The sequence below is a fragment of the Macadamia integrifolia genome, chromosome 12 (genome assembly GCF_013358625.1).
Source record: "Macadamia integrifolia cultivar HAES 741 chromosome 12, SCU_Mint_v3, whole genome shotgun sequence".
Lineage (NCBI taxonomy): Eukaryota > Viridiplantae > Streptophyta > Magnoliopsida > Proteales > Proteaceae > Macadamia > Macadamia integrifolia.
Genome location: NC_056568.1, coordinates 14922632 through 14939085, shown reverse-complemented (window position 1 = coordinate 14939085; position 16454 = coordinate 14922632). Strand labels below are relative to the sequence as shown.

The following is a 16454-nucleotide window of genomic DNA, read 5'->3' as shown; positions in this document are numbered from 1 at the left end:
AAATAAAAAGATTGCCAATCTCATTTCTAACAAATAAAGGAAAGTAAATAAAAAATCCCAAATCAAAGAGATCCCTTCCATCGCCCAACTGCATCAGCTCTCTCGGTCTTAAAAGAACTCGACTCCATCGAGTTAGGTCATGCTCCCAAGATACCCTTATTAATTACTCGTCGATGAGGTGGAACATATCTCGAAGCAGAAGATGGGAACAAAACACCAAGAGGAGGGAGAATAGGCTGATGTGTCACTGGAGCAGAAGTCAATCGACGACGTGGCATATCTGATAATGCATGTGGCCTCATCAAATACGTACGACCTCCTTGCTTCACCTTGATGGTGTTTCGTGCACCATCATAGAGGACACCAGCATGTCGCTGCCAAAGTCGCCCTAGAAGAATGTCGCAGTGCACCAATGGGGTGACCAAAGAGGCGATATGGTACTGTAATGGCCCAAACTGTAAGTGTACTCGAACAACTACAGTGGCCTCTTCTCGAGATGTGGGTCCAAAACCTTGCACGTGAATCTTCTTGAAAAGCTGCTTCTGTGGAATGTGTGCTCGAACAAATTCAGCAGAAATGAAGTTTGCTTCTGCCCCAGTATCAACAACTGTGTGAACATCAGTAGGATCAGAACCATGCAGAAGAGTACCTTTATGTCTGAAGAGAGGAGCCTTGTCAACTAGTCTGTTTAAAAATGATGAAAGACTAGCAGAATGAGCTTCTACATCCTCATCATCATAGTCGAACATATCATCTTCCTCGAGGGCATAAGGATATAAAGCAGATTCATCATCACTTTTCTCAATTGGTTGCTTCTTTGCTGCATTCACAGAACGAATCCTGTTGGGACACTTGTTGGAGTAGTGACCCTTATCGTCACAATTATGGCATCTGATGTTCTTCACCCCATCACTGTCCTTGTTGAACTCTGAGCTTTTTTCTTCAATTTTGCGAGCTTCAAGCTTCTTTTTCTTCATACGTGGTAGAGGTCTATAAACTAAAGAAGTCTTGAGCATACTCTTCCAGTAGATGGACATCTCTTCAGTTGTCTTGGCATGAGCCGTTGCCACATCAACGGACCTAAAATCAGTGTTAGCCAACTCGAGTCGGATCTCAGTACTTAGCCCACTGATATATCGCATCACCTGTTGCTGGTCTGTTTCCTGAAGTCGGCACCTTGAAGACAGTTTGTGGAACTCAAGGGTGTAGGAATCCACATCTTTGTTACATTGTTGCAAGTTAAGCAGTTTATGAAACATTACCTTCTCATAATTAAGAGGAACAAATTTTTCAGTCAAAATCTGTTTCATAACCTCCCAATTGGTAACGAGCCTAAGTCTTCTGACAAACCTTGATGTCATAATCTCTGTGAGAAAATTGCCCGGTAATATCTTGGGGTATAATAGGATCACGTTGCACTCAGTGAGGTGTGTCTTCAATCCGTAGGGCATTAAACTAAGGAGGTGGTATAGATGGTCCTCAACTCGTGTTTCAAACTTTTGCATAAAGGGAAAAATCTTAGCGAGGGCACCTTCAGTCTCGTCCAATGAACTTGTCATATTTTGCCTCATTCTTCTCAACCCTGGCATTAGTTTCCTTTTGGTTCTCAAGTACCTCACGATACAACTTGTGCAACTCCACATTGGTGATGTAACATGTCATTGTTAGAGACGGAAGGAAATTTGCTCTGATACCACTTGATGCGGATCTGGATTCCAAACATTGAAGTCGGATCGCTTATGGCCCACAAAAATGACAAAATATCTCAATTTAATGGTTGGGGGGCAATCTTGTAAATTCAGAAACACTCAAGCACTTAAAAGAGTAAAAAATAATTAATAGGGTCAAACTAGAATAGAAAATAGAAGGGGAGGGGTATTCTGAAATTACTAATAAAATCAGGACAAGAAAAGAATAACAAGTGAAGGGAAATATGGTCAAACCAGGAATTTAAAGCCCTAAACAGCCCATGACTCTTCCATCTTCTTCTCCTCCTTGTCGTGAGAACCAGAAACCAGCGGAACTCAAGGGCAGCTCTTGCATTCAGACTCAATCGACTCTAAAATTCAAGAATAAAGATCGCCCATACCCATTGAACTGAACCAGCAGCAACAAATCTCGAGCTTAACTGCAGGTCGAGTCACTTACTTCTGGTACTGAAACCAACAGTAGTTGCAGGCCTTTGATACACAGCCTATTGCTATTTTAGGTATGGAAAATATATAGCAGGAGAATAGGGAAGAGGATTGGAAGAAGAAGAAGAAGATAAGAAAGGGAAGAGAGAAAAGGAATTTCAGAGGGGAAGAAAGAGGAAATCAGTACCCATGGGTCACATCCAAAAATCTTTCAATTCATTCAAAATCTTCAAGAAACTAAAACTGAAATTTTAGATTGTATTACATGACTACTTAAAAAAAACTCAACGCATCACAATGGTAACTAATTAAAAACAGAAACTAGCCTAGATAGAAACTGAAATAAAAATCAAATCTAAATAAAAGATTTGTCAATCTAATTTCTAACCATTAAAGGAAAGTAAATAAAAAATCCCAAATCAAAGAGATCCCTTCATTGCCCAATTGCATCACCCTTAAAACCAAGCGAGTCCCAGCAACCAAACAGAACATCAAAAATAATAAAGATGCACGTTACATAAAGTACACAGCATGGACGATAGACCTGATTCACTGAAAAATAAATGATCAGAACAATAGATATCAGACGAGGGGAAGACAGATAACTTTTTGTACATCAGAACTACAAGATTGGCAAAAAGGAAGAATGAAAAAACTCACCATGAAGTGTATTTGCTAAATCATCAAACCATAGGAAAGAAGAGAACCAACAATAATCTATTCATTCCAAATAAAATTCCGCGCCATGTATGCACCATTCCCTCAATATGTACACCCAAAACAAATTTCCATGAAATAAGGAAAAAAGATTCTTTCTACGACACCCCCCCAGCTCCCTTACTTCTATTTGATTTTAACTTTTAAATGTTAGATACCTATGGTGAACGATATTAAGAAGCCTATTGATGGAGACATCAAGGTGTACAGGCACAAGAAGAAGAAGAACAGCCATCTTTGTGGCTGGAAGAATAGAAAGAAGAAGAAGAAAAAAGGAGGAAGAAGGAAAGCTCGATCTAGCCATTCCAACCTGGATCGAGTCCCTTTCTCTTTCCAGATTTTAGCAGATCTTGTGGGCCCCATTAGTTATTAGTTTATTTGTAGTATATTCTTTTCCTTGTTAATCTTTTAATTAATTAGGAACCTACTTTATTGGTTGATTAGTTTTTAGGAAGTCTTTATTTACTGGTCAATTGACTCTTTTTATTTTTAGTAACTAAATTGATATTTATGTAATGGCTTAGGCCACGGTTGAAGGGAATGAATGTTAATTGAAAAAAAGGCCAAGAGCAAACCCCCACCCTTCTCACGGTTCTCTCTCTCTCGTTTTTCTCACTTTTCTCTCTCGCCTCTTTCTTCTCTTAGTCTCTCGGCTCTCTCTTCTCTTTTCTTTCTTGTCTCGCCTCACACTGCTGCCATTACCTCACTGTTGCTGCTATATACTGTTGCTATTACAATACTGCTGCTGCTACACACTGTTGCCATTACCTCACTGCTGCTGCTATACACTGCTGCCATTACCTCACTGCTGCTGCTACACATTGCTGCCATTACATCACTACTGCTGCTACCCTCTGCTGCTGCTACTCTCGGTTGTTGTTTACTCTCCGCTGGTGCTGATCTCTCTACAATCGGCTGGATTTGTCTTCATCAACTAAAGGTGGACTGCACTTCTTTATTTTGGAGGACCTTGATCTCTTCTTCTCTCCTCAGATCTGAACAGCAGTATGGTAAAACATTAACTAAACCCTTCCCACCTCCATTAATCCCTATTATATATTGCAGCCCATTGGCGTTGAAGCCAGCCTTTGCCCTTTGTTTATGCCTATTTTTGCCGGTTGTTTAAGTTGTTTCGTCACTATTATATCTCCAAAAAACCCTTGTTGATTTTCTACTTTAGTTGGTTGCTAGAGGATATTGATTGTTTGCTTATCTAATTTGGGTATCTAGATTGATTTGTGCTGAACCTAACATTCGTATGTCGTTTGTTCCCTTCCCCATGTCCCCACTTAAAACTTGAGTAAGAATTTATGTGTTTTTCCGTCTAGATTATTATTGTTTTTTGGCTACTTTGTTTATTAGTCTCGTTTTATATTGCATGCTTAATCTTGTTGCTGAGTTTCTTTGGTCCTATCTACCTAAGCCCCTTGAGTTAACCCTACCTAGTTAGTTAATCTTATAGGAAACCTAGTCACCTAGGAGCCCCCTACATCATCTTGGTATCAGAGCGAGGTTTTGTCTAGGTTGAGGGTAATTAAATACTGTTGTCCCTTGTTTACATGTCTTATCTTTTGAGGTCTAGTCTCCGTCACCATTTGTCCGTGGTCGAGTCTGAGGTAAGAGAGCGATACCATAGATTAGAGGACACCCTTTTCTTTCTTAAGTTGGCGGGACTAAATAGCATTGGACGTTATTCCCTCCAAAAGCATATACTCGAGAGGGAGATTTCTGACCTCAGGATTGAAAGAGCTAACTACTTATCTCAATTGGAGATCCTGAGTAGACCTTGAGTCTTTGGTGGCAACCGTACCTTTGGCTGCCCATCTCCTTATGTCCACTCGTAGTGGTAGAGCATATCAGGATATGTCTGACCCTCCTAGCACCGCCACCCAATCGGAGCAACTGGCTGAATTCATGAAAGCCGTTCAAACCATACAGGAAACACAAGCTATCCATCTCCAAGCCCTTATCGATAAGTTGGCTACTCTGGAAACAAGTGCCCAAAACCTTGATGGACAGCAAGGCCGTAACATAACTAGCACTGAACCTAGGGGCAGAGGCTCTAACCCTGAGGAAGTAAACGAAAATAACCAGACTGATGGTTATGACCGGATAGGGGATAACTTCCAAGGCCTAAGGCGTGGTAGGGATCAGGGTAGGGGTCGAGGCCCACCGCCAAGACGCCAACCCAATATGGAGATGATGAGGGCTATGAGCACCATGATAGGGGCTTTGATGTCAGACGGATGATTAAGGTAGATGCCCCTACCTACGATGGTCAGATTGATGCTAGGATCATTCTGGATTGGATCAAACCGATGGATAGGTATTTCGATTTCTATGATATGCCAGAGGAAGTCCGCTACCGATTTGCTAAGTTCAAGCTTATTGGAGCTGCCCAGGATTTCTGGACAGACCTAGAGTACCAGGAGGACCACCTAGGACTTGAGCCAATCACCACCTGGGTAGAGATGCAAGAGCGGCTCAAGAGGGAATTTTTGCCTATCACTTATAGGCTCCAATTGTTGAATGAGATGAATACCCTGAAGCAAGGGAAGTTGACTGTGACCGAGTACATGAGCAAGTTCAATGAATTAAAAATTAGAAGCCGTATTCGGGAGGATGTTGAGCAGACACTATCCAGATTCCTTACCGGGCTCAACCCCGAAATTCAGTCTCGTATGGCACCCCACCTGGTGCGAGACGTTCCACAGGCCTTCAGGATAGCCCTTGAGGTAGAATCCTCCATGAGAACTTATTCTCAGAGGAAGAGCTTCCAAGCTGGGGAGTCCCAATTTAGAAAATCACCCCAAGGCTCAACTGGATTCCCAAAACCCCCTGCTGCACCACAGCGTCAATTTGACAACAAGGGTAAAGGAATTTTGGGAAAAGCACCCAAGAGTAGCGGGCAACAACAGTGCTTCAAGTGTCGTGGGTTTGGTCACTTCTCCAGAGAGTGTCCCAATAGGAATCTTTATATAGGAGAGCAGACCCCTGAGGAAAGTGACCAGGAGGGTTTTCAGGACCATGAGTATGAGGACCATAGGCCAGATGAGACCATATCTAATGAGGACACCGAGGAGGCCGGTGACCTCAAGCTCGGCATTGTGCGTTGCATGGTCTCACAACCTAAGAATAGCGACGATTGGCGACGAACTAATATTTTCATCACCTACACATGTCATCAGGGCAAGAACTGCCGCGTCGCCATAGACAGCGGGAGTTGCATGAATGTGGTCATCAAGAGTGTTGTTGCTCGAATGGGCCTCAAACCTGAACCCCACCCCAAGCCTTACAAGGTTGCCTGGGTTGATCAGTCTACCATTCCCGTAAATCTAAGGTGTCTAGTTCCCCTACACTTTGCAGGATATGAGGATTGAGTGTGGTGTGATGTCCTAGAGATGGATGTTGCCCACATCATTCTAGGTAGGCCCTGGTTATATGACTGGGACGTCACCAATTACGGGAAGTCTAACACCTATGTCTTTGAGTTCAAAGGGAAGAAGATCAGACTGACACCCAGTCCCCCTAGGGAAGTTAGGGTTCCAAAACAAAAGGGAAGTACATCCAAACACTCCCCCACCAAAACACTCAACATTTTAAATCAACAACAATTTGAAGGAGAGTGTCACGAGTCAGGGGTGATTTATGCTCCAGTTGCCGTACAAAGTAATACCGATAGATCACGCTTATTCACTGAGGCTCCTAGAGAAGTGCAACCCTTGTTGAGGAAATTCGAGAGGCTATTCCCTGAGGAACTACCTGATGAGTTACCGCCTATGCGTGACATCCAACACGCTATTGACTTGGTTCCAGGATCCTCTCTCCCGAACTTATCCCAAACTGAATAAATCCCAAAGAACACGCCGAACTCAAACGGCAAGTGGATGAACTGTTGCAAAAGGGATTCATTAGGGAAAGCCTTAGCCCGTGTGCTGTACCTGCCTTCCTCACGCTAAAGAAAGATGGCACCTGGGGTATGTATGTTGATAGTAGGGCCATCAATATGATCACCATCAAGTATAGGTTCCCTATCCCTAGGCTTGATGACATGTTGGATATGATGGCCAACTCTTCGATCTTTTCGAAGATTGACCTCAAGAGCAGGTACCACCAGATTAGGGTCAGACCTAAAGATGAGTGGAAGACAGCCTTCAAGACGAAGGATGGCCTCTTTGAGTGGTTAGTCATGCCTTTTGGCTTGTCAAATGCACCTAGCACTTTCATGAGGGTAATGAATCAAGTGCTTCAACCATTCATTGGCAAGTTCCTTGTGGTTTACTTTGATGACATCCTCATCTATAGTAAGACCTCATCTTCCCACTTGGATCACTTACAGAAGGTTTTTCATGTGCTCTTACAAGAGAAACTCTTTGTCAACCTCAAGAAGTGCACCTTCATGAGTGATCAAGCCATCTTCCTGGGATTTGTTATGTCAGCTCAGGGAGTATCTGTTGACCCTGAGAAGGTGAGAGCGATTGTAGAGTGGCCTGAGCCAACTAACATTCATGAGGTACGAAGCTTTCATGGTTTAGCCACTTTCTATAGAAGGTTCATCTACCGGTTTAGTTCCATTATGTCTCCTATCACCGATTGCATGAAAAAGGAGTTTCAATGGACTAAGAGTGCTACGAAGGCCTTTAATGAGATTAAAAAGCTTATGAATGAAGCTCCAGTCCTGCGCCTCCCAGATTTCTCTAAGGTCTTCGAAGTTAACTGTGATGCATCTGGTATTGGGATAGGTGGTGTCCTAGGATAAGAGGGCCACCCTGTTGCCTATTTTAGTGAGAAGCTTAATGAAGCTAAGCAACGATATTCTACATACGACAAGGAATTCTATGCGGTTGTTCAATCATTGCGCTATTGGCGACATTACCTTTTACCGCAAGAATTCGTACTATTCTCTGACCACCAAGCTCTGAGGTACCTTAGTGTCCAAAAGAAACTTAATCAGAGGCATGCCAAGTGGGTTGAGTTCCTCCAAGAGTACACTTTTGTACTCAAGCACAGGCCTGGTGTCGAGAATACTGCTGCAAATGGACTGAGCCGAGTGAACATGTTCCTCAGTCGCACCAATGCTAAGAGTCGGGCTAGTGTGCTACTCCAAGCAATGAGTGTAGAGGTTGTAGGGTTCGAGCGAGTCAAGGACCAATACCCCACCTGTCCTGATTTTAATGAGTCGTTCACTTCCTTGAGTGAAGGCAACCCAGTCAACCGCTCGGACTACCTACTTAGGGAGGGCTTTCTTTTTAAAGGAAGCAAGTTGTGCATTCCCAGGACTTCACTCCGAGATTTCCTGATCTGGGAATTGCATGCTGGGGGAGTCCCTGGCCACTTCGGTCGCGATAAGACCATCACCCTCGTTGAGGACCGATTCTTTTGGCCAGGACTAAAGAGGGATGTTGCTACAGTTGTGGGTCAGTGCAGGACATTCCAGACCGCCATACAACAAAAGCAAAACACGGGTTTGTACACTCCCCTACCCGTTCCCTCCTCCCCTTGGCAGGACCTTAGCATGGACTTCGTGCTTGGTCTACCAAGAACTTCGAGAGGCCACGATTCTGTTTATGTGGTTGTTGATCGCTTCTCGAAGATGGCCCATTTCATCCCATGCTCTAAGACCTCAGATGCATCCATAGTAGCCAAACTTTTCTTTAGTGAGGTTGTCAAGTACCATGGGTTACCCCTCACCATAGTGTCCGATAGGGATGTTAAGTTCACTAGTCATTTTTGGAGGACCCTATGGCGGATGATGGGAACGAAACTCCGTTTCTCCTCAGCTTTCCACCCTCAGACCGATGGCCAAACTGATGTTAATAAGAGCATAGGGAATTTATTGCGTTGCCTCATAGGAGAACACCTTACCAATTGGGATCGAGTCCTCAGCCAGGCCGAGTTTGCATATAACAGTTCTAAGAACCGTACCACTGGTCTGTCCCCCTTTGAGATTTGTTCAGGATACCAGCCTCGGGCACCCATAGACCTTATCCCAGTCGTGTCTAGTTCTAGGACCTCCCAGTCAGTCGAATCTTTTGCTCAGCATATACATGATTTGCATGCAGGTATAAGGAGACAGATAGCACTGAGCAATGAGCAATACAAATCGAAGGCAGATGTGCACAGAAGGCTACAAGAGTTTCAAGAGGGTGATATGGTGATGGTAAGAATCAAGCCGCAACGTTTTGTTAGGGGAAAAGCAAGCAAGCTACATGCTCGTAGCACAAGTCCGTTCAAGTTACTCAAGAGGATAGGTGCCAATGCGTATGTTCTTGATCTGCCAGCTAGCATGGAGATCAGCAATATTTTCAATGTTGAAGACCTAGTCCCATACCATGGTACCTCTACCGTCACCTCTTTTTATCCTGATGACCTTGAAGACTTCCCTTTCAACATTGATGAGACTTCTGAGCCAAGCCAACCACTTCCCCCCACCTCGTTACCACCTGTGCCTAAGGTCACAAGGAGAACTGAAGAAATTGAGGAAATCCTTGATGAGAGGATTGTGTCCACACACACTGGAGATTCTAGAGAGTTCTTGGTCAAGTGGCACAGACGTCCAGAAATTGACAACACCTATATCACATTGCAAGAAGTCTAACTACTCAACCCAGACCTGCTTGAATACTACATGAGCTCTAATTCACCAGAGGTGAATTCTTCCAAGCCGGGGAGAGTTGATGGAGACATCAAGGTGTACAGGCGCAAGAAGAAGAAGAAGCAGCCATCTTTGTAGCTAGAAGAATAGAAAGAAGAAGAAGAAAAAAGGAGGAAGAAGGAAAGCTCAATCCAGCCATTCCAACCTGGATCGAGTCCCTTTCTCTTTTTAGATTTTAGCAGATCTTGTGGGCCCCATTAGTTATTAGTTTAGTAGTTTATTTGTAGTATATTCTTTTCCTTGTTAATCTTTTAATTAATTAGGAAACTACTTTATTGGTTGATTAGTTTTTAGGAAGTCTTTATTTACTAGTCAATTGACTCTTTATTTTTAGTAACTAAATTGATATTTATGTAATGGCTTAGGCCACGGTTGAAGGGAATGAATGTTAATTGAAAAAAAGGCCAAGAGCAAACCCCCACCCTTCTCACGGTTCTCTCTCTCTCTCTCGTTTTTCTCACTTTTCTCTCTCGCCTCTTTCTTCTCTTAGTCTCTCGGCTCTCTCTTCTCTTTTCTTTCTTGTCTCGCCTCCCTCTCTTTTTTTTTTCCATTCTTATTTTTCTGCTGCTGTTTTTGTTGCTGCTGATCTCCCCCATCGATGCTCACTGTTGCTGCTACACACTGCTACCATTACCTCACTACTGCTGCTATATACTGCTACTATTACAATACTGCTGCTGCTACACACTGCTGCCATTACCTTACTGCTGCTGCTATACACTGCTGCCATTACATCACTACTGCTGCTACACATTGCTGCCATTACATCACTGCTGCTGCTACCCTTGGCTGTTGTTTACTCTCCGCTGGTGCTGATCTCTCTACAATCGGCTGGATTTGTCTTCATCAACTAAAGGTGGACTGCACTTCTTTATTTTGGAGGACCTTGATCTCTTCTTCTCTCCTCAGATCTGAACAGCAGTATGGTAAAACATTAACTAAACCCTCCCCACCTCTATTAATCCCTATTATATATTGCAGCCCATTGGCGTTGAAGCCAGCCTTTGCCCTTTGTTTATGCTTATTTTTACCGGTTGTTTAAGTTGTTTCGTCACTGTTATATCTCCAAAGAACCCTTGCTGATTTTCCACTTTAGTTGGTTGCTAGAGGATATTGATTGTTTGCTTATCTAATTTAGGTATCTAGATTGATTTGTGCTAAACCTAACATTCGTATGTCGTTTGTTCCCTTCCCCATGTCCCCACTTGAAACTTGAGTAAGAATTTCTGTGTTTTTCCGTCTAGATTATTATTGCTTTTTGGCTACTTTGTTTATTAGTCTCGTTTTATCTTGCATGCTTAATCTTGTTGCTAAGTTTCTTTGGTCCTATCTACCTAAGCCCCTTGAGTTAACCCTACCTAGTTAGTTAATCTTGTAGGAGACCTAGTCACCTAGGAATCCCCTACATCACCTATCTTCGATTTAAAAAAAAAAAAAGTAAATTCGTATTGAAGCTAAGCAGCTTTGCTAATATCCAAAAAACTTTAGCTGCAAATAATATGACCAGGCTACTTCAAAAGTAAACGAAACTTATAATTTTCACCAAAATCACTTAAATATGGTACCATGTTTTCCCACTACATCTAATGTAATTTCATGCATAAAGCTCAACCCTTTAAGTTTAAAGTGACACTCCAGACTTGCATAAATCCAATCAGGATCGAAGGCCCTGAAATGGAAGATTAGTTTCTTGTTCAATCATTTTTTTACTGGAGGATTAATGCAGAAGTATGTTACAAGTAAACTACCCCAGCGGCTTATAACCCCAAACAAATCAAGACCCAAAAGTTACTCAAGAGTCAAGACTAACTATCAATAGACCAAGAAACAAGAGAAATAAGACCAGCAAATAAGCCCCCAAGGGTACAATAGCCATGTAGCAGCAAAACCAGCCCAAAACCCAACCCGATAGGAGAAAGAAAGACTTGCGATAGGGCTAGAGAGAGAGAGAGGTGCGGCCGGGTCTGTGGGGCTCCAATTGAGTTGCAAACTTGGTCGATTGTAGGGCCCATAGAGGGTACAAAAAATCCCAAAGTTGACAGTCTTCCGATGACTGGTTGTGGAGTTATGTACTTTCTTAATTTCCAAACCTAGGTGACAGAAATTGAGAGAAATCTTCAAGAACTTTGATAGGGCTGCTTGGGCAGCAATGAGGAGAGGCTCGAGTGATCCTTGTAAGGTTGTGAACACCCTTTGAAAAGGGCTTGCAGATCCAAGGCCAATTGGGGAAGGAAGAGGAGATCGATCTCCCTCCTAGTTCCTCTAGGAATGATGGTTAGTTCTATCTTGGAAGGGCTGAATAGGTCTGAATCTTTTAATAATGATAAACAGTAACAGCAAGTAATGGCAGCAACAGTAAAACAGAGAATAAGAATGAAAAGAAACAAAACAAGTGTGGGTAGGATAGGCTATCTCAGCCCAAGTGGCATCTCACCCACAGCTATCTCAGCTGTTTACACAATTGATTGCAATCATTCATTATTCAAATCTGAGAATTAAGAGTACATGAGCTCTTCTATATAGAGGGTTGAATAGCAATCATAACATAACTAGGAGCTAGTTTTCAAGTAGGACTAGACAATACCTAATAGGAGTTGGACTTCACATAGGACTAGGACTAGAACTCCAATATGGAGTACGACTAAACTAGAACCCCAATTGGGGTAGGTAACTAACTAGTCTTCACTAATAGGGAAACCTAAATTACTAAAACTGAAATAAGAAAGGAAATAGACTCAAAACAGGACTCTAACTAAACTAATGAATTAAAATCCCGTTTTCCTACTTTCTACCCATATTTAGGCCCATTAAAGTGGTCCATTACAAAGAAAACCCATGGGATCAAAGGTCCAACATATATATAACCCAATTCAAGGCTTATTTGCAATAAAATAAGCCCATTAACTGACTTATCTACATACCTGATTCAGAAAAAATGATCTAAAAGAGCTAGAGGCAGGCCAAAAATGTCCATAAGAGAGGTTGTGAGGATAGACATGCACAAATAAGGCCATGTCCCAAGTGTGGTTTTGAATAGAGCAGATTGGAAGGCTAGGACCCAAGTAGCGGACCCGCTTTAGCTGTGTTCTACTTTGTTAGTGATTACTAATCTATCTCCTTTAACGCCTTTTATTTTCTCTTTCTTGGGCTTTGCTTGGATCCATATAAGTTGGGACAAGGCTTTGTTGTTGTTGTATCTACATCAAGGATGACTTTGCATCAATCAACTATACCATTACCTAGCATGCTCTACTCAGTAGCTAGAGTATCACCAAAGGAATTCATTGAGAATGCACCAACTACCACCCTCTAAACTCCTCCATCTGCACTAACACCATTAATATAGACCACCTCCAAGAACTAAAAAGGCTCAAACACATGAAGCACACAGCTAACTCTCCTTGAAGCGGCTGTCAACTGTTGCCAATGGTAAAAGGCTCAGGCTGGCAGCATGAAAACGAGTATTGAGAGCAGCCACTTTGCGCAAAAATTCACACAGTTAGCAGTATCCAATCCACCCCTCCCAGAAAACTGTGGAAGCAGGACTTGCACTGGGTTGTGGTCTTTTTAACCTGGCCAGAGCTCTCTTTCATTCAAGCGGCCTCCCATATAACTCCTTAATCTCAAAACTGTGAATAATGGTCAGCTCCTAGTACACAGCCACCAATGGCCCATCCATGCTCAAGTTCTTTCACTGCTCCCCTCAAATTTTTTCAATGAAAAGAACTGTCTTCAAATTTTTATACCCTCCCAAGAATGGTCCTTGTTTTCATTCCTCATGGTGGAGGACACCATCCATCACACCCAGATATTTTCTCCAACTTGCGGATTGCGGTCCATATTCATCACCTTGTTTACAGCGTAGGTTAAAATTATAATATATGGATCATGAGTACAGGATACACAACCAAGTAGGAATTATAGTATAAACAAAACTGCACCTTTGATGCTGGAACTGGAAGGGCATATTAGGTCCTCTATTAGGGAATATTAGGCCCTCTATTAGCTACATACTGTCAGTTCTTCTAAAAGAGAACCTGTTGGCTACAAGTATGACATATAATATAGGAAAGTTTCTTAAGTCTGATGCATTCTCACATACAATTGAAAAACAAGAAAATAATAAAACCATAAAAAAAATAAGTGGCATGTATGCATGAGCACTGTACAACAGGACTCTTTATTGGAGTACCACTGTTGGCTGGGATCCCTTCCTGCATGAAAGCATGCTAATTATATCTAGTCATTGTTCCCTTAACTACCACTTTACTATTTTATGTACAATAAGAGAAGGATTTAGTCTCTTCCCCCCTCCCCCCGCCCCCCCAAAATAGCCAATGTTTTTATATGGAAATTTATGGAAAAAGATATAAATATTATGTGGTCAAATGTGATGTCTGGTAACAAAATAGACAACCAGAGATTCTGCATACTTTGCAACATCACTAATGAATCAACAGGTAAGGAAGATGGTACAATGAATTCTGTGGAGGGTTTTGCAATCCCTAAATGTAAGAACTTAGATTCGGGGAATCACGGACTTCACTGAATGATCATACTTAAGACGCTCTAAAAACCAATGTACAATTTTCCATGTGCTAAGTGATGGCCAGATGAATTCATCACTCAATGCAACACCAGTCAGCACAATTTTAGAAGCTTCACTGGTTATCTCAGTCAGAAACTTAAATCTGAAGAATAATATCAGTTAGGAGGAGAAGAGTCAGAGTACCATTGTTTTCCTTGCATTACATATAAAGATCGAGAAACTATGTCAGACTGGTAGGGTGAGTCAGAATGTAAATGAACATAAGTTTTCATATCACTTGGTTGATTTCATTCGGTCTCTATCTCAGTTAATCTGCTCGACTTTGTCAAAAAATGCTGTTTGAGAGAATGTAGGAGATGGGTGAAGGAAGATGATTAAGAATATTCTACGTGGTTCTTGCAAAACAAGGAATAAATTGACCAGAGTTAATACTAGACCCAGATGGTCTGTCACCATTTTCTGCCTCTTCAGACCTTTGATTTGTTTTGTTAATGATTCAATCAGGATGGATTTCAAAGTCTATTTGTGGATTTCATATAGTCCGTATCTGAGTTAATCTGTTGAGTGCAATGTTGTTCGAGAGATCGGTGGAGATGGGTGAAGGAATAGGATTAAGAGTATCTTACGAACTTCTGGGCCAACCGAGCAATGTTTGAAGTAAACCCAGATGGTCATTCACGATTTCTTCATCTTTGCTCCTTTTGGCTCGTTTTCTTAAGCACCAATGAACTTCGAAATCCATTTATGGTCAATTGGGTTGTAAAAATTTATGACAGAGATTCTCACTATTCAGAAATTCAAATTTCCAGATGCAATTAGCTTAATGAGATAGTAAAAATCCAAACAGAATCCAACTGAAAGAGAGAAAACAATTTACCAAAAAAAGAAGGAGAGAAAACAAAGAAGCTATTGAAGCATTTCTAAACATTACCCAGTAAGAGACCGTCCATATCAAAGATAACATGAGTGATGGATACCCCTGTTGAGACCTCGCCCGATGGATTCGCCATACAACAGAGATCAATGGCCCGAACCTGACCTCTTTTTAGAGCTTTTGATGAGAGAAGATGAGAACGGAGACAAGCATTGGCCGGGAAGGCAGCTCGGCATCTGAGACGCGCCTTGGTTCGCTTGTTCAGAACCGGCGAAAGTGAAGAAAAGCAAAAACACAGCCCAAGATTCTCCCCCAATATGTACTGAGATTCTGGGTTTGCAGATGAGAGCATTGGACCGTACCACTTGGCACTTGGCACTTGGCACTTGGCACTTAAGTGAAGACAAATGAAAAGAAAAAAAATAAACTCTTGGCGAGTTCTCAAACGGCAGAATCAGGCGGCTTACGTGCTCTTCAAGAAAGAAAAAATTAAAAAGACAAAAAGAACAATTCCTCTCATGGGTGACCTCCAAGGCTCCAATGGACTTTCTTTCAAAATTTCTTCCACCCTATATATTCCAAATATAAATTTAAATATCAAAATCTTTTTCTAAACGTCCTCCTTACCATGTGGTGATTCCACCAATTACTCCTTTTTTACTAAATACTGATTCCACTAATTATTCTCCTAATAACCACTCCACTATTTACTCTCCTGACTTTCCTCCCTTAATTCTGAAATTCTTTCTCCATTAATTCAACAATCCAAGTACCCACTCAGAGAAAAATCTGAAACTAGGCCAAACGGAAATTGGGAAAAGGTGGCTAGACAATCGATCGTGCGGACAGAGCTAAAGGCGGGTAAACAGTTGGATAAGCCTCCATAAGTCTGAACACTTTGAATTCTCAGTTGATCTTCCAAGCCACCTAAACCAAACTTGTGAGCGGATAGAAAGCCCAAGGATGTATCCATCAATGCCCACGAATCGCTACCCTCGGTGAGTGGCTGGTAGCCGTATGATTAAGTTGCTCGGTTCGGACCGCTCAGTCTATAAGCCCTACACTGAGCAAGAAACTCTTAAAGAAACCTATCAGGCTCAGTATGAGGGTCATTCAGGCACAAATTAGTTCTAATCTACAAGGGATTGTCAAGAGGGTTACAGATCTTCCCCCCCAAGGTGTATCTTGATACGATCCCTTGCGACGTGGCTTATACGCAGTTTCCATTTTTTAAACAATCTCCATATTCACTTTCCTATTATAACTCTGACCATATCTACACTCCTAGCTACAACGGACAACTGCCAAATTGGAACTCTCTATGGGAAACTATCATCTCTATCTATAAAAACTCAAGTAAACCTCATTCCAGAGGACCGATCTTTTTTCATTCTAAATCTCCATTTACATCTTGGCATTTGCATTGCAAGCATTCACACGCCACACAAGAGGAAGAATTCAAAGGTGCATTCTTTTATAACATTGCATTTCATTCACACACCACACAAGAGGTAACTCTAAACC

The 16454-nt window shown here is 42.0% G+C and overlaps 1 protein-coding gene across 1 annotated transcript in view; it reads right to left on the bottom strand.

Moving 5' to 3' along the window:
- LOC122058093 ((DL)-glycerol-3-phosphatase 2-like) overlaps positions 1-15544 on the bottom strand; it is a 75831-nt gene extending 60287 nt beyond the window's left edge. Inside the window, exon 1 of the mRNA XM_042620556.1 lies at positions 14988-15544. Coding sequence (XP_042476490.1) covers positions 14988-15282 — 295 coding nt within the window. The 5' untranslated portion in view covers positions 15283-15544. The remainder of the gene's footprint in view (positions 1-14987) is intronic.
- Positions 15545-16454: the final 910 nt, after the last annotated feature.